The 21,596-nt window shown below is 56.6% G+C and overlaps 9 protein-coding genes across 9 annotated transcripts; 4 read left to right on the top strand and 5 right to left on the bottom strand.

Annotated features, from left to right (window-relative positions):
* Positions 1 to 487: 487 nt before the first annotated feature.
* Positions 488 to 2,626, top strand: IUM83_03625 (Multidrug and toxin extrusion protein 1; the record flags this gene model as incomplete). Its single annotated transcript, XM_067927643.1, has 1 exon — positions 488 to 2,626. One exon carries the CDS (start codon positions 488 to 490, stop codon positions 2,624 to 2,626), a length of 2,139 nt encoding a protein of 712 aa, XP_067795217.1.
* Positions 2,627 to 3,896: 1,270 nt separating this feature from the next.
* Positions 3,897 to 5,009, top strand: IUM83_03624 (Peroxisomal membrane protein 4; the record flags this gene model as incomplete). The annotated part of the gene is made up of 1 exon (XM_067927642.1): positions 3,897 to 5,009. The coding sequence occupies one exon, from the start codon at positions 3,897 to 3,899 to the stop codon at positions 5,007 to 5,009; it is 1,113 nt and encodes a 370-aa protein (XP_067795453.1).
* A 402-nt stretch (positions 5,010 to 5,411) lies between these two features.
* IUM83_03623 (Peroxisomal membrane protein 4) lies at positions 5,412 to 8,249 on the top strand (the record flags this gene model as incomplete). The annotated part of the gene is made up of 3 exons (XM_067927641.1): positions 5,412 to 6,146; positions 8,053 to 8,089; positions 8,152 to 8,249. 3 exons carry the CDS (start codon positions 5,412 to 5,414, stop codon positions 8,247 to 8,249), a joined length of 870 nt encoding a protein of 289 aa, XP_067795465.1.
* A 1,245-nt stretch (positions 8,250 to 9,494) lies between these two features.
* On the bottom strand, positions 9,495 to 10,679 carry IUM83_03622 (Peroxisomal membrane protein 4; the record flags this gene model as incomplete). Its single annotated transcript, XM_067927640.1, has 1 exon — positions 9,495 to 10,679. The coding sequence occupies one exon, from the start codon at positions 10,677 to 10,679 to the stop codon at positions 9,495 to 9,497; it is 1,185 nt and encodes a 394-aa protein (XP_067795213.1).
* A 410-nt stretch (positions 10,680 to 11,089) lies between these two features.
* Positions 11,090 to 12,262, bottom strand: IUM83_03621 (uncharacterized protein; the record flags this gene model as incomplete). Its single annotated transcript, XM_067927639.1, has 1 exon — positions 11,090 to 12,262. The coding sequence occupies one exon, from the start codon at positions 12,260 to 12,262 to the stop codon at positions 11,090 to 11,092; it is 1,173 nt and encodes a 390-aa protein (XP_067795215.1).
* A 1,303-nt stretch (positions 12,263 to 13,565) lies between these two features.
* IUM83_03620 (Protease inhibitor Epi11) lies at positions 13,566 to 14,696 on the bottom strand (the record flags this gene model as incomplete). Its single annotated transcript, XM_067927638.1, has 1 exon — positions 13,566 to 14,696. The coding sequence occupies one exon, from the start codon at positions 14,694 to 14,696 to the stop codon at positions 13,566 to 13,568; it is 1,131 nt and encodes a 376-aa protein (XP_067795451.1).
* An 854-nt stretch (positions 14,697 to 15,550) lies between these two features.
* On the bottom strand, positions 15,551 to 17,128 carry IUM83_03619 (Arachidonate 12-lipoxygenase; the record flags this gene model as incomplete). The annotated part of the gene is made up of 1 exon (XM_067927637.1): positions 15,551 to 17,128. One exon carries the CDS (start codon positions 17,126 to 17,128, stop codon positions 15,551 to 15,553), a length of 1,578 nt encoding a protein of 525 aa, XP_067795269.1.
* A 746-nt stretch (positions 17,129 to 17,874) lies between these two features.
* Positions 17,875 to 19,618, bottom strand: IUM83_03618 (Cystathionine beta-synthase; the record flags this gene model as incomplete). The annotated part of the gene is made up of 4 exons (XM_067927636.1): positions 17,875 to 19,007; positions 19,088 to 19,147; positions 19,217 to 19,424; positions 19,550 to 19,618. 4 exons carry the CDS (start codon positions 19,616 to 19,618, stop codon positions 17,875 to 17,877), a joined length of 1,470 nt encoding a protein of 489 aa, XP_067795268.1.
* Positions 19,619 to 20,075: 457 nt separating this feature from the next.
* IUM83_03617 (Serine hydroxymethyltransferase) lies at positions 20,076 to 21,582 on the top strand (the record flags this gene model as incomplete). Its single annotated transcript, XM_067927635.1, has 2 exons — positions 20,076 to 20,084; positions 20,197 to 21,582. The coding sequence occupies 2 exons, from the start codon at positions 20,076 to 20,078 to the stop codon at positions 21,580 to 21,582; spliced, it is 1,395 nt and encodes a 464-aa protein (XP_067795275.1).
* Between the last annotated feature and the right edge of the window lie 14 nt (positions 21,583 to 21,596).

Raw genomic sequence — 21,596 nt, 5'->3', positions numbered from 1 at the left:
GTCCCCACGCAACGCGAGCTCGAAACTAGAAAAGAGGGAGCCTCGTCACCCCCGCTGCATGGCGAAGTTTGCCGACTGCATCACCTGGACCACCCTCGACGTCGTGTACGTACTGTAGCACCTCTCACTCTTTGTATCAACTGCCGGAGATGCCACCTTTCGGGTTGATCTTGGTTTTTGTATGGCCTTAGCGGAGACCGTGTTGCTATTAATAGCGATGGGCGCCTCTTCGGGGTGTTACAATAGTTTTTCCCATTCCCCAACTTGCACTATGAGCTAAAAGCACTAACTTACTTTTGCAAATGCTGTTTGTGTGTGTGTATCTGTGACTGTCGCGACGTCAGCTTATCTAAGAATCAATCCATACACCACTTGTTAGGCGTTTCAAGCTCCTGCTCCCGATCGCATCAGACCTCGAAGCGCCCCTAATTGTTCAACGGCCCCGAGCCCCAGTCCCCAACTGACGCACACGCAGACTCCGAGGACGATGGGCATGATCGTGGCCAATGTCGGCGAGGACGACGGCTCCAGCGCCGGAGAGGGCGACAGTTCCGGCAGTAGTAGTGGCAATAGTGGCTTAATACGAAACCATGACCGCACTCCGTCCGCTGCGGGCCGAATCAAAGACCAAGCCAAGCGTCGGCAGCCCGCCGACGCGGCCGGCACCGCCAAGCCCAAACCTCGAGGCGAGGCCAAGACCGCCCGCAAGCTCAAGTTGCAGCCGCTGACGACCACCCAGGACGCCAAGCCGCACAAGAAGAAGGGCGCCATGACGCGGCAGTTCGCCGGTTATGGTACACTTAAGTCGGCCAAGTCGGAGCCCCCCAGCGACGACTCGAGCGCCACATCGTGGAAGTCGAACGTCGAGAAGTGGAGTTTGGAGGCGCACCAGCTGCTGAGTCCGCGCGGCGGAGCGAGGGTCAAGAAGCAGTTCAATGGACAGAGTCGCAGCGCTGCCGCACGCGCCAAGGCCAGCTTGAAGGTGTCCGAGGAATCCGGTGACGACTCCGAGACGTCCACGAGCTCGTACAGTTCGTCGTACAGCTCGGACAGCCCCACGAACTCGGTGGCTATTCCGATCCGTTCGTCATCCTTTTCGGCGGCGGACCGCTACGAGAGACAAGTACTTGTGAAGAAGGCCGCTACGAAGGCCAAGTCGCTCAAGGACAAGGAGGAGTTCCCTCTGCTGCAGTCGTACGCGCGGGATTCGGAGACCGACATCGAGTCGGGTATCCTTGAAGAGCCCGAGAATGATGCACACCCGGAGGTAAAGACTGAAGTGCGCAAGCTGTTCACGCTGGCGTACCCTGTCATTTTCACGTATGTCCTCGAGTTTTTCCCTGAATTGGTGAGCATGACGCTCGTGGGCCACTTGGATTCGCCGCTGACGAAGCAGTATCTGGATGGCGTGGCGCTCTCGACCATGGTATTGAACCTGACTGCTATCGGTGTTGGATTCGGCCTGGCCACGGCGATGGACACGCTGTGCTCCCAAGCGTATGGCGCTGGCAAACCGAAGAAACTCGGTATCTACCTCCAGAGTGGTTTGATTGTGCTGGGCCTGGCGATGATTCCTGTCTTCTTCGTCAACTGGTACACCGAATCTGTCTTGCTGATGCTCGGCCAACCTGCGGACGTGGCTATGTTTGCGGGACGGTTTAGCCAGATCCTGATACCTGGCATTCCGGCCATGTACGTCTACGAGATGTTGAAGAAGGTGATGCAAGCTCAGAACGTGGTGCTGCCGATGGTGTATATTGCGGTGATCAGCAACCTGGTGAACCTTGGACTGGGCGTCTTTCTGACGTTCTACACGCCGTTGGGCTTTGATGGTGCGGCAATCGCGCGTTTGTTGTCGGAGTTGGTGCTTCCGCTGTGTTTGGTGCCGTACTACGTGCGCAACCCGCACATCCCTGCCGAGTGGTGGCCAGGCTGGCAGCCGAAGGAAGCAATCGACCACCTGGGCAAGTTCCTGACGTTGGGTTTGCCGGGAATGGTGATGATGGAGCTGGAATGGATTTCGTTTGAGATCATGGCTGCGATCGTTGGCTGGCTTCCCAACAGCGTCGTCGCTATCAGCGTCCACTCCGTGCTCGTGAACGTGTCTACGTTTGCATTCAATTTCTTCCTGGGCATCTCCGTGGCCGCCAACGTGCTTGTTGGCAACTACTTGGGCAGCAACAAGCCGCACCATGCGAAGATGGCCTCGACGCTGGGCATGTTGCTTTCTGTGTCCCTGTCGGCTGTGATCGCTGTGATCATCATCGCCACGCGTTATTTCATCCCGGAAATCTTCATCAACGACGCCTTGTCGATTGGACTCGCGGGCCACGCGCTGCTGTTCCTGATGCCGTACCAGATGTGCGATGCCATCAACGCCGTGATGCAAGGTGTTTTCCGCGGCACAGGACGTCTCGTGTTGGGTGCGTACATCAACCTGTTTGCATACTTCGTCATTGGTCTGCCCTTCGGTGTGTATCTGGCGTTCCGGATGGAGCTGGGCGTCGAAGGCATGTGGCTCGGCCTCACGGCGGGCATTTTCTTCGGCTGTGTGGTGTCTTTTATCAAGATCTGCGATACCAACTGGAAGAGCATGGCCGATGCCGCACGCGTGCGCACAAGCTAAGCGGCCACCGCTCGCGTCGCTTTTCCCATTCATTTCTTTTTGCAAGGAGAAGCCCCACTGGCTGTCTCCGTCGTCAGGTTTGTGCGCTGCTTAGCAATAAGCAGCTCTCGCTTGTTTTCATTTTCTCTCTTCATTTCCATAGCATCTTATGAGTTGAACGCCCATGCGTTTAGCATTTCAATATGACTGCCCGTTTACATTTACAAGTGTTGCGTTCCACTCGTTCAGAGGTGATTGAAATGTGGTGCTTCTGGATCTGAAGTACCCATGCTGAAGCTCGTGTGGCTCTCGATCTTTTGGTACCTTGAAGTGCACGTTGAAGTGGAAGGAGTGATGGTTAGATAGATGGCCATCATTCGCGCTGGATGGCGGCAGCTGATGCGTTCGGTCGAGTTGAGCTCCGTCAGTGCCGCACAAAGCAATGCGCGGGGAACCAGTGCTCGAGCGACTACATGGCCTCTGCTGGATAGTCCGGTCGGTGAAAGGCGGGCAGCACGCAAGCGCCGAGTTCCCTCGGTTGGTGTGGCTTCGATGGTAAGCATTGGCATGCAAAGCACTGTCGCGATCGAATTCAAGACTTTTCGCCGCGTCCTTCTCGGAAGACAATCCAATGCGACTCTCTTTACTGGTAAAGAGCGAACCACTTAATTTCGGGACTCGAGACCTCGAGCGTGGGTCAAGCGCTCCGACGGATTCGAGGGAACCGTTCTCCCAGGCTCTGAAACAGCCAGAAACAACTCGTAGTAATGGGGGCCTCGGTAGCTGCGCTGGTGGACTTGGAGAGCGCTCGCAGTTTGTCCATCCGCTTTGAGTCATCTCGATGGCTTGAGTCATCCCGTTTCCAGCATTGACAGTGGCAGGAGAGAGCGGGCTATTGGCGTGGGGTCCACCGAGAGGCATTGTCAAGGCCATTCTGAAGCTCATGATTGGGCTCCGGGCGCGTCGACGCACACTTGCATCGAGTTGGTTCAGGTTGAGACCGGCCCCACCGCCCTGCACATCTCTACCCTGCCAGCTGCGAGTCCTGTTGACAACCTCCACTTGACACGCTTAACGGCAGGATCGGTCAAGGGATGGCCAGGTCTCCGCTGGATCCGCCACTGCTTGCGGAGCGGCGTACTAGCGTAGCGTACCTTGAAAATTTTGATGAGGCATGGGTAATCCACAAGCGCTCACTTTTTCGAGTCGGAGCACGAACTTCCCGGACGCTGCGTGCCACTGCAAAGGTGCAAGGAGCTCATTGCTAGACTTGCCCCCAACAGCCGAGACCATGCCGAAGCCCGTGGCCATTTCCAAGTTCCTGCCGGCTCTGTTGATCCCCGACTCGGACCAGAAGCTACTCCAAGAGCTGGCGACGACGCTCGTCACGCACAACCTCGACCAGTACAACAATCTGTGCGTCAACAAGGATGGCCACCCGGACAACCGGCTCTGGGTCCCCACCCGCAAGGTCGAGGGCATCCGCATCTACCGCGAACGCCCCCGTTCAATCGGCGAGACGCCACCGGCCATCCCTTCGCTCTTGCTACTCGGGTCGGTTGTCGGTAAGTTGGACGACATCATGTACGGCGTCGTGGCGCCGACGGACGAGTCGCTGAAGATTAAGTCTTCGTGCATCCGAGACGGCGTTGTCGACAGCAAAGTGCTGGAGGAGTTGGTGTCTCCTACCGTCGACGACCCGTTCCACCACGTGAGCATCCAGTGGCGGCTGTACGAAGACCGAGACTACGTCACACTCGACACGACCGGGATCATCACAACTCCTTGGGGCGAGCGCGTCGGCTACAACGTCTCGCACTCGGTGGGCTTCCCGCAGTTACCGGCGTTCACGGACCTCGGCATTGCGCGAGGAAATATGTCGGTGTGCTCGCTATACCGGCAAAAGGCCAACCACACGGTCGAGTGCTACACGCGCGGGTTTTTCGACCTGTCGAGCGGCACGCACAGCAATGCCATTCTTGCACTGCAGACGATTGCTACGCAGTGGCAGTCGTTCTCGCGCAACATTGAGTGCGCACAGATGAAGAAACTCGCGTGGCGTCTGCGCAAGAACAGCGACGACTCGGACATGATCCAGCTCGCGGCCGAGCGGCCAAAGCACAAGCCTGCCGACGCCACGTGCCGGGTGTGCGCCAAGAGCTTCAGCTTCATCCCGGGCAGGAAGAAGACCTGCAAGAGCTGCGACCACACCGTGTGCTCGCGCTGCTGCGTCAAGAAGCTCGTGTGCGTCATGGGGCCCGACCAGAGCTCCATCCTCGAGAAGAAGCGGACTTTTTGCTCCAGGTGCATCCACGAGGTGGTGCAGAGCGATGCCGTGGCAATTGCGCGCGAGGAACTCGTGACCTTGCGCCACGACAGTGACCCTGTCGAGATCTCCTTATGAACGCTACGAGTCCGTTTGGTAGACTCCTCAGCACTTCAAAGTAAAAGTATCTGTAGCCATCCTCTCGAAATATGTAGCCATTTTTCATTATCCAATCGGCGGTTTTCAGGATGGGATGGACCAATCACACGTTGGGGGTGCGCGGCTATGCGCCTCAACTTCAACGTGGGGCTGACAGGCGATGGCGCATCCGGCGTCGCGTCAGTTCGTGTGCATTGGCCTGCGGCAAGCATGACGCGTATATTGCAGCACTAGGATAATGGCGAGCTCATCTCGCACCCCCGAAAGCCTCGGCTCGCTCTCTCCGACTTCGGTTCAGCGCTGTGGAATGCCCCGAGCGTTTCCTCGAGGATGGCTCACTTTGACTTTCGCCCGCAGACGCAACGGTCCCCCCACTGCAAAATGAAGAGCAGACTGGTGGATCTACTGCCGGAGCTGACGGTCTCCGATGGAGACCGAGACATGCTGCGGGGCTTGACCAGCACTCTGGTCTTGCACAACCTGGAGCAGTGCAACATGCTGCTAGTGACCAAGAACGGGTACCCAGACTCAACAAGGGGTCAGTGGAAGGAGCTGCGACGCAAAAATGGACTAAGGATCTACCGCGAGCGCCCGAGTTCAGCCCCAGGCGCCGCGCCCTTCACGCCGTCGTTGCTGCTGCTCGGAACGGTGGACGGGACCGTCGAGGACGTCATGTACGGCGTTGTGGCGCCGACGGACGCCGCGTTGAAAATCAAGTCGAGGTGTGTCAATGACGGTATGCTAGATACCAAGATGCTGTGTGAGCTGGTGGAGACAACTGTCGAGGATCCGTTCCGCCATGTCGGTATCAAGTGGAAGCTCTACCACGGACGCGACTACGTCTCGCTGGACGCGACCGGAGTCGTGCACTCGAGCATGGGTGAGCGATTCGGATACAACTTGGCACACTCGGTTGCGTTCTCGGAACTCCCCGATTTTAAGGACTATGGCGTCTTGCGAGGCAACATGTCGGTGTGTTCACTGTATAAACAGAAGACACCGACGACTGTCGAGTGCTACGTGCGAGGGTTTTTCGACTTCCCGACCAAGAATGAAATGTTGAACAACGTCGCGCTACAGGCGCTGGCCTCGCAGTGGCTGTCGTTTGGACGCAAGGTGGAGTGTGGACGCATGAAAAAGCTCGTCTGGAAGTTACGCAGGAACAGCCTCGACGGTAGGAACTCAGAAGCGAGCAGTTCCAGCTCAAGCTCAAGCACATGCTCCGGTTCCAGCTTTGGGTCGTCTTCGCACGCTAGAGCTTCTCCTCCGCCATCTCTGCGTCCAGGAGCCTGCAGTTTATGCCTTAACAGTTTCGGATTCCTTGGTACAAGTCGTGAAACCTGCCAGAGCTGTATGCAGCTAGTCTGCACTCGATGCACCGTAAAGAAGCTCGTGCGTGTTATGGCTCCCGATGGACGCACTGTTTTAGAGAAGAAGCGTCCATTTTGTTGTGGGTGCATTGAAAATGTGCTGAAGAGCGATACATTAGCGATAGCGCGTGATGAGCTGGCCCTCGACCGAGAGAGTGAGGATGAAGATACCTTCGACCTAGTTCCTGATCTATCGAAGACTCTCAACTTCCGCCAAGCCTCCTAGCGTATTCCGATCCCGGGACGCACCCAAGTCTTACTATTTGACGTACAAGTACAAGCACCAATAGTAGTATCCATAGTGTAACAAATTTAAAGCTGTACAGAGTTTTCAACCATGGAAACGATATCTCTAGGAACTGCAGCTCCAGCACTGGTAAATCCCATCGGCGTGTACGAAGAGTATGATAATGTATGTACTCGTAGTTCAGGCAGGCGTTCGGTATCGATATGAGTCTGTTTTTTTCGTATCCGATATGACAGTTGTGTATCATATCGTGATACGATGCCTAGCCAGCGTGTGCTAACGAGTGCGCAAGGATGCACCATCTACAGAAGATCTCTTCGACCCAAACATTGGCTCGGCGTGACTTGCCGACGAATGGTACCAAGGTCCGAACGAGGCACCCAGACTTACTGCGTGCTCGCCCTCGTAACAGCGGCAATGCACAAAGTATTCTTTGTGGATGGCAAAACTTAACGGAAATCAAGCATGATTCTCGAGCCTGGTACGTTTTATTTCGTCGCATGCAACTTTGCCAATATGCTGTTGTATCGCCCGCTTTAGCTGAAGGTTGGGTTTGAATCGGCCAGGTTGGGACCCAACCCCCTAGTTGTTGTACAAGCGAGGGTGGAGTTCATCAGCAAAAGGATTCGATTACGCGAAAAATACAAAATTTGTTTTTTTTCTTTGTGCAATACGTATCCTACTTGTACCGTGGTTCAGTGAGACGGCAGAACTCTTCAACACAAGCAATTCGCCTTCCTATCGAATTTTCCATGTTTCGTCGTGCGTATCTTGCGAAATGAGCACGATATCGCAATTGCTTTCATAGTTCAATGAGCCTGGCGGATGGAGATCAGAAGTCGTTCTCCCGAAACCTAGCATTTAGCCGCAAGAGAGCGCAAGTCTTCTTTGACATGTATTCGTCAGAATCAACAAGTACAGTATGCTACGCGAAATTTAGCGACCTAAGCTCAGCGTGTGCTTTTTCTGCAGTGTGCGTTTGGGCTCTCAACAACTTCACGCAACGGTCATGTGTTTTCTCCCTTGGTGTCTGACGAGCCGTGCATCGCTTTGCGTGACACAGGTGGAATACCAACTCGACCGAACAAGCATCAAACTGTGTCATCCAGCACGAACGTTGCCGTTTAGCTTAACAGTTTGATATCGAACTGGCCGACTATCGCTCTGGCCCACTTCAATGTACGAATCGCTGTAGAACTTGTTGGTCTTATCTAGGTGCCCGATAGAGAGTAAAACGTGTTCTAATGATAGGTAAAATCGGCTAAACTCTTTTTTTTACTACCTCGAGAAATTTACACGAATGCTGATCTTTGCGTTTCAGCCCCTCTCGAACTTTCGAAATATCGTTGCGAATTACCAGGAAGCGCTAAAAACGAAGTAACTTTATTCAACATTTGGCTGTTAGATGAATAAAGGTTCCAAGCGCACTGCCATCACAACCCGTACGTTCGTTTGGAGTAACCAATTTATTGATAACTCTTATCTGTCCTACTTTCTCTTGTAGACAGCAGACGAAGGAGCCCAAATGTGCCACTTTTAATTTCACTTCTCGTGACAACACGTCGTCTTGGAAACGCTTTCACTGGCAATTCGACTATTTAGGATCAACTCGACCAGACAGTCAGCCATGGCAATCACCCAAAGTGGCATGGATGCCTTATCTCGGTCGGTTTTCATGCCCGTTATCGTCGTGTTGGACGTGTGGGTGTTCCAGTACCTGGTGATGGTATATTACCCAAGAGGCGAGAGCTGCGCGTGTGGTCCCCGACGTTGACCGCCTTCCTGGGGTTTGAGACACAAGTTCATTCGCATGAGAACCGAAAAATGGCGCTGGAGCTCAATGACATGATGTCATTGACATCTCGGAGACGTGTTTGCAGTTGGCGTTGATGGCCCAAATCACTCTTATTGGTCGCGCTGTCTGCAAGAAGGTCAAGCTTCGATCTATTCTCTGGTTCGCCCGTGTAGCAGAGGCGCTGGTCGTATTAGGATGGCACAACGTATTCGGCACAACTTTGGAGATCATCAATGCTTCAAGGCGACGACCTCAGCATGGCTGAAAACGTGCTCGAAACATATTCGCGATGGTGTTTCGTTTCTACTACTTATCGCTCACGTAAGGATTTGGTGCTGTGAGGGAGCAGCACAAACTCGAGAAGCTGTTGTATGTATTGCTAGTCATTCACGAGGTCCCGTTCATGATCATTGAGATCTACACGTGGGAATTTGCCCAGGGCATTGCCAACCGCGTGCTCGTCGTGGCGTGCATAGTGCAGAATATCCGTCACTAGGCAATCTCCAGTATAAGCAGCAACAAAAGCTCCACCGTTAGAATCAAGCGCTATACTCCTTCAATACAGAAGCAGCAGTCAGCACCAACGCCCCGGGGTCTAACTCTCTAGCCACACCCGGTCCATTTCCGACCCTTAGTGACATCACCAAGATCGTCGTAACCTCTATAAGAGAGTAGGGCAGTGCGTAGCTGAAGGACAAATACTACCTAATGTATTTTGCACAAAACACTTGGCTTCGTGTTTTATTTCGAAGTCAAACAACTCGCACGCTGAAAGTTGTCATTTTTTGCCGGACAATTCACTTGCATCCTTCCCAACGGCATCGTGAGACACACAAGAAGACGGGCGTGAAGATACATCAACCCGTGCATCCGATCAATTGCAAATGTCTGGAGCACGATAGACGCAAGTGTGTGTGCATCACCATTGATTTCGAGGAATCTGTACTCGATAAGCAAGCTAAGCAGCTTAAAAACTATCATTGCATTTCATTTACCACAACTCCTGCTGCTCTCGGAGGCAGCATAAATACAATCAAAACTGTTTGCCTCTCTCACTCCGACACGGACCACCAGTCCGAGTCGCGGGTGTAGACTCGTAGATGAACCTCGTCTCGCGCAACGTCAAGGGCGTTGCCCGTGAGGACATCTTCGATGCAGGGGCCGCAAACCGGTAGCTTCTTTTCTAGGATTGCTGTGTTCTCCCAAGGCCTCACTGTGCACACGGTCTTCTTCACGTGGCACTTGGAGCACACCATTTGTCCGCACACTCTGCAGGCCTTCTTGCCCGAGCCGAGCAAGCCAAAGCTCTTGGTACACACAATGCAGTGGCTTGCAGCTTTGGCCGCTGCTGAGCCTTTCCGTCGTTGAGCTGCCGTCATCGAGTCGAAGCTACTCCCGCTAGAGCTGCAGGTGTCGATGCTGATCCGCGCAGACTTTTTGCGCAGACGCCACACGAGCTTCTTCATCTCAGCGCACTCGATAAGCTGCGAGAAGGACAGCCACTGGTTAGCCATCGAGTTCATGGATATAGCGGAGAGCACGGTGTCGTCCTCCTGGAAGTCGAAGAACCCGTGCACGTAGCACTCGACGCTGTTCGGCGCGCGTTGTCGATACAACGCACACACGGACAAGTTCCCTCGCTCCACATCGGCGTTCTGGAACGGAGGCAATTGCGGGAACCCCACCGAGTGTGCGATGTGGTAGCCGATGGCCTCGCCTTCCGTCGTGAAAGCGACACCCGACGCCTCGACGCAGATGTAGTCGCGGTTTTCAGGCACAGCGTACAGCCGCCACGCCACGTTCACGTGCTGGTACGGGTCCTCCACCGTCGGGCGCACCACCTCGTGCAGCACTTTGGCGTCGACGATCCCGTCCTGCACGAACTTGGACTTGACTTTGATGTCCTCGTCGCTGGAGGCCGAAACCGCGTACATGACGTCGTTCAGCGTGCCCTGAATCGTGCCGAACAGCAGCAACGAAGGCACCGTCGGCTCCGGGGCATCCGGGTCTCTGCTTTTCTTGCTGCGTTGCGTGTACACCCGGATGCCGTCCTTGTGACGCAGCTCGCGCCACTCTCGAGGTGTCTTGCCAGTCTTGCGAACCCGCTCCGAGATGTCGATGTACTCGTCGATGTTGCCCAGCACGAAGTTCTCCGCCAGGTTCTGCAGCTCGATCTCCTCCGAGTCGTTGAGTTTCAATGGCGGCAGGGCGTCCACGAGTGTTCGAACGGACTTCATGCTTGGTCGACTGCTCTGCGTCCGACGAAATGGCAAATGATCAAGTTGAGACTCATCGCCGCCCGAACGAGTCGGTGGGATATGAGTCCAGCCCGCGCGTCCAGCACGAGGCCTTCTCCTTAGGCCAATCGTCTACGCTAGCGCCGGCAAAGTCCGGAACGCGTGAGGGCTCGAGCCAATGGACTGCCACGCGTGACTAGCAAGGAGAGGGGCAGCGAAGTTGAAGCGAGAAGATCGCTGAGCTTTTTGACACGGACGGAGTCACGTGCATCGCTGTTTCTTGGGTATTTGATATGGTACGGCTGGCTGGCCTAGCGAACTTACACAACAGCCAGCTATCGAAGGTGTCCTCGTGGCAGCGTGTCCAGTGGCCGAGGGGTTCAGTTCATACAGCGGCGAGGCTTGTCTGCCTACGGCGTGCAGGTCTCGTCAATGCGCGCGACTTCGTCGTCCTGTGGCTGTCGTTCGTCCTCGGTCTGCCGCTCGCGGATCTCGTCCCTGGCGATGGCCAGCGCGTCGCTCTTGGCCACTTGGCACACGCACACGGAGCAGAACGTGCGCTTCTTGTCCAGCACCGTGCGGCGGTCAGGCGCCAGCACGCACACGAGCTTCTTGACGCTGCAGCTGAAGCACACGCCCCGCTGGCAGATCTTGCACGTCCGGCGCAGCGAGAAGCCCAAGCTGCGCCTGCAGACAGCGCACCCGCCGCCTTCACCTTTGCCGCTCTGCTGCGCACTCTCCTTCGGCAGGAACTCGGCGGGCCCGATGACCATGGGCCCGCTGACGGGCAGGCCCGAGTTCTTGCGCAGTCGCCACACGAGCTTCTTCATCTCTGCGCACTCGATGAGCTTGGAGACGCCGAGCCACTGCGTCGCCACCGCGTTCATCGCCATGCTGTTGAGGAGGTCGTTGCTGTCGCTGCGGAAGTCGAAGAAGCCGCGCGCGTAGCACTCGACGGTCTCTGCCGTCTTCTGGCGGAACAGGCAGCACACGGACAGGTTGGCGCGCTCGACGCCGAGCTTGTCGAAGCTCGGGAGCTGCGAGAACGCCACCGAGTGCGAGATGCTGTAGCCGACCTGCTCTCCTCTGCTGCTGGCAGCGAAGCCTGTGGTGTCCACGCACACGAAGTCGCGCGCGTTGTCGTGCAGGCGCCACTTGACGCCCACGTGCCGGAACGGCTGCTCCTCGCTCGGAGCCTCGATGGCCTGCACCACCTTGCTGTCGAGCACGCCGTCCTGCATGCACGTGGACGTGAGCTTCATCTGCTCGTCGGTCGCGGCCGCCGCCACGAACATGACGTCCTCGAGTCTGCCCACGACCGAGCCCAGCAGCAGCAGCGACGGGATGCACGGCAGCGTGGCGCCGGATGCAGTCGACCGCTGCTTGTACACGCGGACGCCGTCCTTGCGGCGCAGCTCCTTCCATTGTCTGGAGTCGGCGTGGCCGTCGGGCGACGCCAGCAGCGCGTCGTAGCTCTCCAGGTTGTGCGTCACCAGCGTGTTTGCGAGCTCTCGCAGCGACGCCACGTCCGACTCGCCCAGACGCAGCTGCGGCACCAAGTGCGCCAAGTCTTGCGATCGCATTGCAGTGCGGTGACAATGAGCGTGGGGCGCGTGTGGTTAAGGCTTGCTATCCCGGAATGACCTCCAGCGCCGTGATCGCAGCGGAGACCGTCATTGCGCGCGTCCTGTAGCCTACAGGCTGTAGGAGCGCCACGCACTTCAAGGCGACGCAGAACCGGGACGAGCTACAACGTTCGATATCAGAACAAGTGGGTTTTTGGAACGGAACAAAGTATACAAAAGGAGCATCGAAGTTACGTTGAGAGCAGGTCGAGCTTGGGCACGCGAGCGTCGAATTTGCGTGTTGTGTGGATCTATAAGTTTCTGTATGTTTTCGTAAAGGACTTCCAGCAGGAATTGTATCCCGATGAAACGTTCTTGGAACGAAGCTCCATCAGGTCATGGCTGTCGGCACGCGACCTGAATGCCATCGCTGTCCTGCAGCTTTGGTCTTACTGAAGGCACAAGTAAAGCGAGAAGAGCGCTTGACTAAGCTCAAACCGGCATGTACTCCCAAAAATTGCTGCAGGCAAATTGCGAGTTATCCGGTATACAGCAGAGAGTCTCCTTACGAGAGACCAATTCTTCCATCGGATCACGTGCTGGCGCTTCGATTTTCGAACGAGAACCCGCACCGAAAGCAACGCTTTCGGTGCGGCGTTGGGCTAGATTTCATCGTTACGCGGCACCAGCAGCATGGCTTGCTGGCCTACCGTGCCGAGTTCATTGTCCTGGGCTTTCAGGCTCGACTCCCACTCCAATTCGTTGATGCAAGGTCCTCAAAGTAGCTCGGCCGCGCTGATGTTCCGAAGCGGGAAAATGCGTGCGACGCACCCTGCTTGTTTTTCCAATTATGTGAACGGATCCCGCCCTCCTTTCGTAAAAGAATGCGGTATCCGAGTTTCATCAAACGAAATGCTGGGCCTGTTGACTACTCTCGTGTCGACGTCTTCGCGTTCGAGTCGAAGGACATTCTCGCTTTTGTACTTTGTGGGCAAAGCTTGCATCGCCAGCACGCAATGCATGTGAGGCGATGCGCGCGCTGCAACATGCTCAGGCCACGTTGCACCCATGATTCGGTTTTGTCGAGTTGTACCGTCGATTTGGCGGCGCCGGCATTACTCGGGAGGAGTGGGTGACGCGCAATGTTGCCTCGGTTACCGTCGTATTGACATGAGAGCATCAGGCTCGGATGCAATGTGTACATGTATTACCGCGCTATTGTACAATGGTGCTGTGTGCAAGCGCTCTATCGACACCAGTTTCGATCTGCCATGACGTTCCGTTGTTCCAGTCTGACCGAAATACTCTTCGGCGTGGTCGTTCAGTAGTAAGCAGCTCGCTGCTTGCCGGCGTTCAGGATCTCCTCGCGCGCTACACGCACGGCGTCGGTCCGCACGGCGTCATTGATGCACTGCACACAAAACACACGTTTCTTCTCGATCACGGACACTTGGTTGGGGGCTAGCGCCGCTATCGTCTTCAGCACGGAGCATCGCGAGCAGATCTGCTCGTTGCAAGCCTTGCAGAACTTGCGGCTTGTGCCGAGAAACCCGAAGCTCTTGAAACAAACCTTGCACAAACCCGGAGTTGGTGGCGCCACCGGCAGCTTCGACTTCCCCTCCTCGCTCGTCAAGGACATGATGGACTCGCGGTTGCTGTTCTTGTGCATCGCCCAGAGCAGCTTCTTGGTCTCCGCGCACTCAACCTTGCGTGGGAACGACATCCATTGGGCTGCGATGGTGTTGAGGGTAATAGCGTTGTTGACCACCTCCTTCTTGCCTTCCTGCTGGAAGTCAAAGAAACCTCGCACGTAGATATTGACCGTGGACGGCGTATTCTGCACGTACAGCGAGCAAACGGACATGTTGCATCGCGCGACGTCGCAACTGGCGAAATTCGGGATCTGATCGAACCCGACTGAGTGCGTTAGGTGGTAGCCGATCCGCTCCCCCTTGGCGGATGTGGCGATGCCGGTCGAGTCAAGGTAAACGTGATCCCGAAATTGTGGCTCCGCAAACAAGCACCATTTGACGCTGATGTGGTGAAAGGGGTCATCCATAGTAGGCCGAGCCACGTTGTGGAGTACTTTGCAGTCCACGATGCCGTCCTGGATGAGGACCGACTTGATTCGCATTGCTTCCGTCGACGGAGCAACTGCAGCGTACATGAAGTCCTCCAGCTTCCCAACCACAGTCCCCAGTAACATGAGCGATGGCATTTCGAGCGGCTCGCCTTTGGTAGCTCTCTCCTTGAAGATTTTCGTGTCTTCTTTCTTGCGGACCTCTTTCCACCGGTTCTTGTTCGCCGGTGCGCCATTCTTCCCGAGCTGTAGGCTGTCGTACTGCTCTATGTTGTGCACGACCAAGGTCTCCGCTAGCTCGCGAAGGTTGACACCATCTTGTTTGGTGCACTGCAGTGGCTTCAGCAAGTGCGATAACCTCTGCGTCAGCATGCCGGTGGTATTTTTTGTCGGGTCGACGACTTGTCTTCTGCTCGTCCTTTTGGGTTGTGTGGGGGCGTGTCCACCTTTCAAGAACCTCGTCTTAGCTGCTTCAGCTCCTCAGCTCGTGCCAACGTGGTGCTGGGGAGAGCACAACGAATGGGTCCAGTTGAGTTGTCTTCACGTTTCGCTCGATAGCACACAGTGATGCGGTGTGCCTGATTCCGTGGCGAGTCTTTCGTGGTGGAAGATCGGACTGGAGAGAAGGCGAGTCGAGCGTTTCCACGCTAGCAATGAGATCCTCTCGGTCTCCGCTGAATGCGGCGGTCCAGCAAATGGTTGGTTCGGCCCGGATCCCGCCGCCCACAACTCGGTCGCGACACCGAGCTCCCTGGCAAACTTTCGCTAGCAACGCCCTCGCACACCGCGTCACCTCTTTGCTGCTTCGTGAGGCATAGCATCGAGATGGCTACCAGTCTCATAGCCGACTCGAAGGTCGGAACAAGAGCTACACAGTTGCAACTCGGGCACTACCGCGACGCGACGTCGAGGAAAGCCGTCCGGCTGAATTGGTTACTTCTCACACTTGCTTAACGCCCAACCCCTCAGATATCCAGGGCTGAAGGCGCAGGGGGCTCGCGATTGAGCTATTACATTATGGTGGTCACACCAGTGCCCAGGACTACTTTACCTTCACTTGCATGCAGATGGCTTACACATAGCAACATGTTTATGTTGTGATCCACAACGCGACGGCTGTACCGGTAAAGTTCACAGCTGGCACCAGCGGAACGAGTTTTGCACAAGACTTGTGTTTTGTATGCGGCAAGTTGAAGCCGACAACCATTTCATGTATCACCTCGGCTTTAGATAAAAGAGTAAAATGGCAAAGACGAAGGCCGGAAGATGTCGCTTGGATACATTTCCTGCCCCTCAGCGAAGTCCACGAACTGCTCCATGTCGTGCATGCTTTGCTGGAACTGCTGGATGGGCTCCGCCAGCACCGCCTCGCTTGCGAAGGGCTCCTCTTCATAGAAATGAAGCGCGGATGCGTTTACAGGGACCTGGCGAGAGAACCACGAGTAGAGGTATCCCATCTTGGGCACCGTCTCACTCATCACAGCGTAGTCGAGCGGGTTGATTTCAACTCCTTTCAGGGTCGGTAGGGGCTTGTTGTAGAGCGCTGGGGTGTGAAAGGGGGGAGCGATGCTATGCCACGACGCCAGGCCGTTCATGAAATGGTGTTTGATAGCATTCTGGAAGATAAAGTGCGTCAGCACCCGAGCCAAAACATCAGCACCTGTGAATCTGGAAGGGAAGCCGTGAATGTGCTCGAGACAGGAACTCCGCGCCGCCCACGTTTGTAGCTCAGAATCGCCACGAATTGCATCATCGTCCGGATAGTACGCTCGCACATACTTCCGCGCAAATACCTTAATCGCATTATAATACTTGGTTCCGTAGCGATTCAGGCGATAATCGGGTAAGTGTTCCATCTCACGCGCAGCCAAATCTGTCGGGAGATCGAGCGCTACGGAAGTTGTCTCGAATTCGCGCATCACGGCTCGCAGGGATCCGGTGGCGCCGTAACCAGTGACTTGGTCGTACGGTGTACCGGGACTTAGCAGCTCTCGTCGAGCAAAATACTCCATTCCAAAGTCGGCGAAGAAGTGATAATCCAGCAATGCGTAGACCGGGTGTTCAGTTGCTAGACTTCGCATCATTTCAACTTGGACAGGGACCGAGACCAGGTGAGTTTCGACAAAGTGCCGCATTTGCTGGAAATTCACCTCCGTTGCATGGAACGCCATCTTTGCAAGCTGCCACTCGCCAGGTGAGTCAGCCTTCGTGTAAGTCAGGTCCGAGTCAACAAGCGTAATTGCCGGTGGGAGTAGCTGCCGCTTCTTGATGTTGTTGCAAAAAAATCCGATGACATTGGGAATATACTTGCTGTTCTTGGCGGCCTCGTCAGTGAGCTCGCCATAGTCCGATAAGTCAGCAACGAACAGCTTGTGGTTCTTCAGAGTACTTGCCAACGTCGGTTCGCCGCACACATCTTGAAACAGAGGGAACGGAATCTCCCAGAGATTTTCTGCGTACTCACCACCGTGTACCAGCTTCAAATTGTTGCCGAGAATACTGAGGCGCATAGCACCAAAATTCTCGTCACTCGAGTCGAGTGCCAACGGCGCTGGCATCATTCCAGTGTCAGCCAAGTCCTTGTACGCTTGTAGAAAATCTTCTTCCTTGGTAAGGGGAAGTCGCTCCTCCAGGAAAGTCTGGATCTTGGACGCGTTGAAGTTCGTCGTTGCAGTGAGCGCAGTGGCCTGGTTTACCAGGTGCTCGAAGTACAGCATCCACTCGGTAGACACCTCTGGCCCCGGGTTCAAGATGAAGGTTTGATCTCCTACCGAGTAGGTTCGGTTGACGTTCCGAATCAGCATGGATCTGGCTTGGACGATGGAGGCTCGGTGACCATCCTCAGGATCCGGAATGCTCAATGCACTCGTGCTTGGCAGCAAGGCAGTCAGGATGGCTACAATGCTCAGGAGAATAGCCGCCATTCTATGGTGTAGAAGAGTCTTGTTCAGTTGACTGCCAATTGTAAAATGACTCGTATTGAGCACTGGAGACCAAGAGTGCAGATATACGCAAGGACCTTCACGATACGGACTTCTTGGCTTCAAGTCACGTACGTGCAGGTCGTTTCTGAAGGTCCACGTTCGCTGATCACCTGCACTCCATGCATGCAACTACATGTAACAGGCAACGTATCCCCAATCGCGTAGTTAGAACAGAAGAGCCTGTCCTCCGAGCTTAGGTTGACGTCGATGTTGTTGGCATTGAAAACCTTCAATCCCTTGCCTTCCTGTAGACCAGCAAAATCCAACAACAAACTCAATCGTGGTACAAACCCTCTGTAAGGACGTGCGTACGTCGGACAGGTGTGCCGATGTATACTGAGCATTACGTAGTCTCTGCCAAAGTCCCACAGAGACAGCATCTATGCCGTAGATGCTATGGTACTAATATCCGTTGCACGAAAAAGAAAACCCAGGCATGGAGTGTCGAGACCATAGTGAGTTGTTAGCTACGGATTTTCAGCTTCAGAAACAGATCTGCACTTTTTCCTTACCTCCTCGCCTACCGGAAACCAAATGATACGCTCTCGATCTAATATCTTGCCGAGTTAATCCTTGTGCGCGCTGGTGATGTAGTTGAGCAGGTCAATCCGCGTGGCGAGACCAGCAATCTTGCCGTCAGTTGAAGTCACGACAGCAAAGTAGTCCTTGTCGAAGATCGTGGCCAGCTCGGCCAGTGAGCTTTCGTGGGTCAGGCGGCTGAAGTTCCCGAAGGTCACAGCCGCGACGGGGTCCGCACGGCTTACGCGACCAGAAGACAGCATGGACAGCAGGTTGCCAATGGTCACCACACCCTGCACCGTGCCGTTTTCTTTCACGACAGGAAGCTGGTCGTAGCCGTGGCGCTCCATCGTTTCAATGGCGGCGGCGCACGAGAGATGAGGCGCCACCGTTGACGGGTGCGGCAGCTCCAGCACAGACACAGGCTGCCCCGACCACCACGTACCCGTGTCCTTACGGTACTTGGAGTAGTTCTCGCGCGTGTGCACCGTGTTCTCCACGAACTTGTTCTCGTACATCCACGCGTCGTTCAGGAACTTGCTCATGTAGTTGCGTGTCGAGTCCGGCAGGATGACGACGCAGCGCTGGCCAGCCTTCAGAGTTGAAGCAGCACGCACAGCGGCCGCCATCGCAGAGCCACTCGATCCTCCACACAGCAATCCCTCCTCGCGGATCAGGCGGCGGGACATAATGAACGACTCCTGGTCGTTCGTCTTCTCCCACTGGTCGACCAGGTTGCGGTCGAGCACATCCGGGATGAAATCGTAGCCGATCCCTTCAACCTTGTACGGCTGGAGTCGGTTCTTGTCGTTCAGAGATTCGGGCTGAGCCAGGATCGATCCCTCGGGGTCCACGCCGACGACAATCACACCGGGGCACTTCTCCTTCAGCTTCTTGGCAATGCCGGAGATGGTGCCGCCAGTGCCGACGCCCATCACCACCATGTCGACCTTGCCGTCACACTGCTCCAGGATCTCCTCCGCCGTGCCCTCGTAGTGAGCCAGCGGGTTGGACGGGTTGGCGTACTGGTCGAGGATGTGGGCGTTCGGCAGCTCCGCCTGCAGCCGCTTGGCGATGCCGATGTGGCTCTCGGGCGAGTCCCACGCCGCCTCCGTCGGCGTGCGGATGATCTCCGCGCCCAGCGCCTTGAGGACGTTGACCTTCTCCAGACTCATCTTCTCTGCAGCAACACAGTGCACCGGCACCACGTCAGTAACACACCCTGCAATACAAAGCTCTGGCAGTGCATTGCAGCCTCACCTGGCAGCGTGATGATGCAGCGGTAGCCCTTGATCGCCGCCGCGAGGGCCAGGCCGATGCCTAGCAGCAGCAAGACACGTCAGTCTCCCCTCCATCTTGGGCAGGAGCAGCAGCAGCTGCTGTGCGTACCGGTGTTGCCCGACGTGGGCTCGATGAGCGTGTCGCCCGGCTTGATGCGGCCCGAGGCCTCGGCGTCCTCCACCATGCGCTTGCCGATGCGGTCCTTGACGGAGCCGCCGGCGTTGAAGAACTCGCACTTGGCCAGCAGCTCGCACTGCAGATGCGCCTTCTTGCCGATGCTGTTGACGCGCACCATGGGCGTCTGGCCGATCGCCGCCTGCGGAGGAGGAGACAGGTCAGCGGCCAGGGGGCGCCACGCGAGATCGGCTGCATCTCGGCTTTTAGGAGGAGATAGAGCGCGGTTCCGGCGTGCACGCAGAGAGGAGGCGAACGGCTACGCACCATGATGTCGGGCAGGATCTCCAGCGCCGCGGCGGGCAGGGACGACTCGAGCGCAGCGGAGGAAGCCATGGCTGCGCGTGTAGTGGCAGTGGCAGTTGCGCTGGATAAGGTGGGGGTGGCACAATGTTAGGTGGTGTACACAATCACAACCCGAATAGAGGCCCGGATCTTGTGGTGCGTCAGCCACTCCAGGAACGTGCCAGGGCTAGGGGACACCGAACACGCCCTTCCAAAACCGACATGGCTACATTTTGCGTGGTGCCCAGCTCCTGGCGCCGTCGGCGCAACCTCCGCTCTTAAATATACGTGCGACACACATACTTCCAGTCAATCCAAATAAATACACCAGAGCCTCTACACAACGTATAACCCCGCTCAAATCGATTGGCAGAGCCAGAGTGATGATCACTGCAATCTGCGGTCTCCATTCCGCGCCGGGACGGACCTGGAGTGCGCACTCGGCATTCCGCATTTGGCTCCGTCCCGACCAAGCAGCTTCAACCCCCGCCACACACACTCCGTCGCCATGGTTCTCGTACGTGCTGTCTCTCCTGCACAGCGGCGGCGGCGTGACGCTGCTCCTTCCTGCGCAGAGCCCAGCCACTGACGCCCTTTGCCGTGTTGCTTCTTCTCTACCTGCCACACAGGCCGGTAACGCCACGATCGAGGAGCAGGACCCCGAGATCTTCAACCTCATCGAGGCCGAGAAGAACCGCCAGTGGAAGTGCCTGGAGCTCATCGCCTCGGAGAACTTCACGTCGCGCGCCGTCATGGACTGCCTGGGCTCGTGCCTGACCAACAAGTACGCCGAGGGCCTGCCGAACGCGCGCTACTACGGCGGCAACGAGATCATCGACAAGATCGAGATCCTGTGCCAGCAGCGCGCGCTGACGGCCTACGGCCTGGACGCCGACAAGTGGGGCGTCAACGTGCAGCCCTACTCGGGCTCGCCCGCCAACTTTGCCGTGTACACGGCGCTGCTGCGCCCGCACGACCGCATCATGGGCCTGGACCTGCCCAGCGGAGGCCACCTGACCCACGGCTTCTACACGTACTCGAAGGCCGAGAACACGCGCAAGGCCGTGTCCGCCACGTCCGTCTACTTCGAGTCGCTGCCCTACCGCGTGAGCGCCGAGACCGGCCTGATCGACTTCGAGAAGCTGGCCGAGCAGGCCGCTCTGTTCAAGCCCGCCATGATCGTGTGCGGTGGCAGCGCCTACCCGCGCGACTGGGACTACGCCGCCTTCCGCAAGATCGCCGACGACAACGGCGCTCTGCTCATGTGCGACATGGCCCACTACAGCGGCCTGGTCGCCACCAAGGAGCACGCCAGCCCCTTCGACTACTGCGACATCGTCACCACGACGACCCACAAGTCTCTGCGTGGCCCCCGTGCCGGCATGATCTTCTTCCGCCGCGACGAGCGCAAGTTCGAGCCCCGCATCAACAACGCCGTGTTCCCCGCTCTCCAGGGCGGCCCCCACGAGCACCAGATTGCTGGCATTGCCGCTCAGCTGAAGGAGGTGCAGACCCCGGAGTTCAAGGCCTACGTGCAGCAGCTGAAGGCTAATGCCAAGGTGCTGGCTAAGACCCTGACCGACCTGGGCTACTCCATGTGCACGGGCGGCACTGACAACCACCTTATCCTGTGGGACCTGCGTCCGCAGAAGGTGACGGGCTCCAAGCTCGAGAAGCTGTGTGACCTGGTCTGCATCACGCTGAACAAGAACGCCGTGCTGGGCGACCGTAGTGCTCTTACCCCGGGCGGTGTGCGCGTTGGCACGCCCGCTCTGACGAGCCGTGGCTTCAAGGAGGCTGACTTCGTCAAGGTGGCCGAGTTCCTCGACCGCGCCGTGAAGCTGTGCATTGAGATCCAGGCCACGAGCGGCAAGAAGTTGGTGGACTTCGTCAAGGCCGCCGAGGCTCACGAGGACGTCAAGCAGCTGCGTCGCGACGTGAACGCGCTCGCAACGTCCTTCGAGATGCCCGGCTTCAAGGTGTCGGAGATGCGCAACAAGACGATTGAGGAATAAGCGCCTCGCCTAGT

This window comes from Phytophthora cinnamomi (genome assembly GCF_018691715.1).
Source record: "Phytophthora cinnamomi strain GKB4 chromosome Unknown Contig21, whole genome shotgun sequence".
Lineage (NCBI taxonomy): Eukaryota > Oomycota > Peronosporomycetes > Peronosporales > Peronosporaceae > Phytophthora > Phytophthora cinnamomi.
Note: the sequence above shows the minus strand (reverse complement) of the source record. Positions and strands in the feature narration are given on the sequence as shown.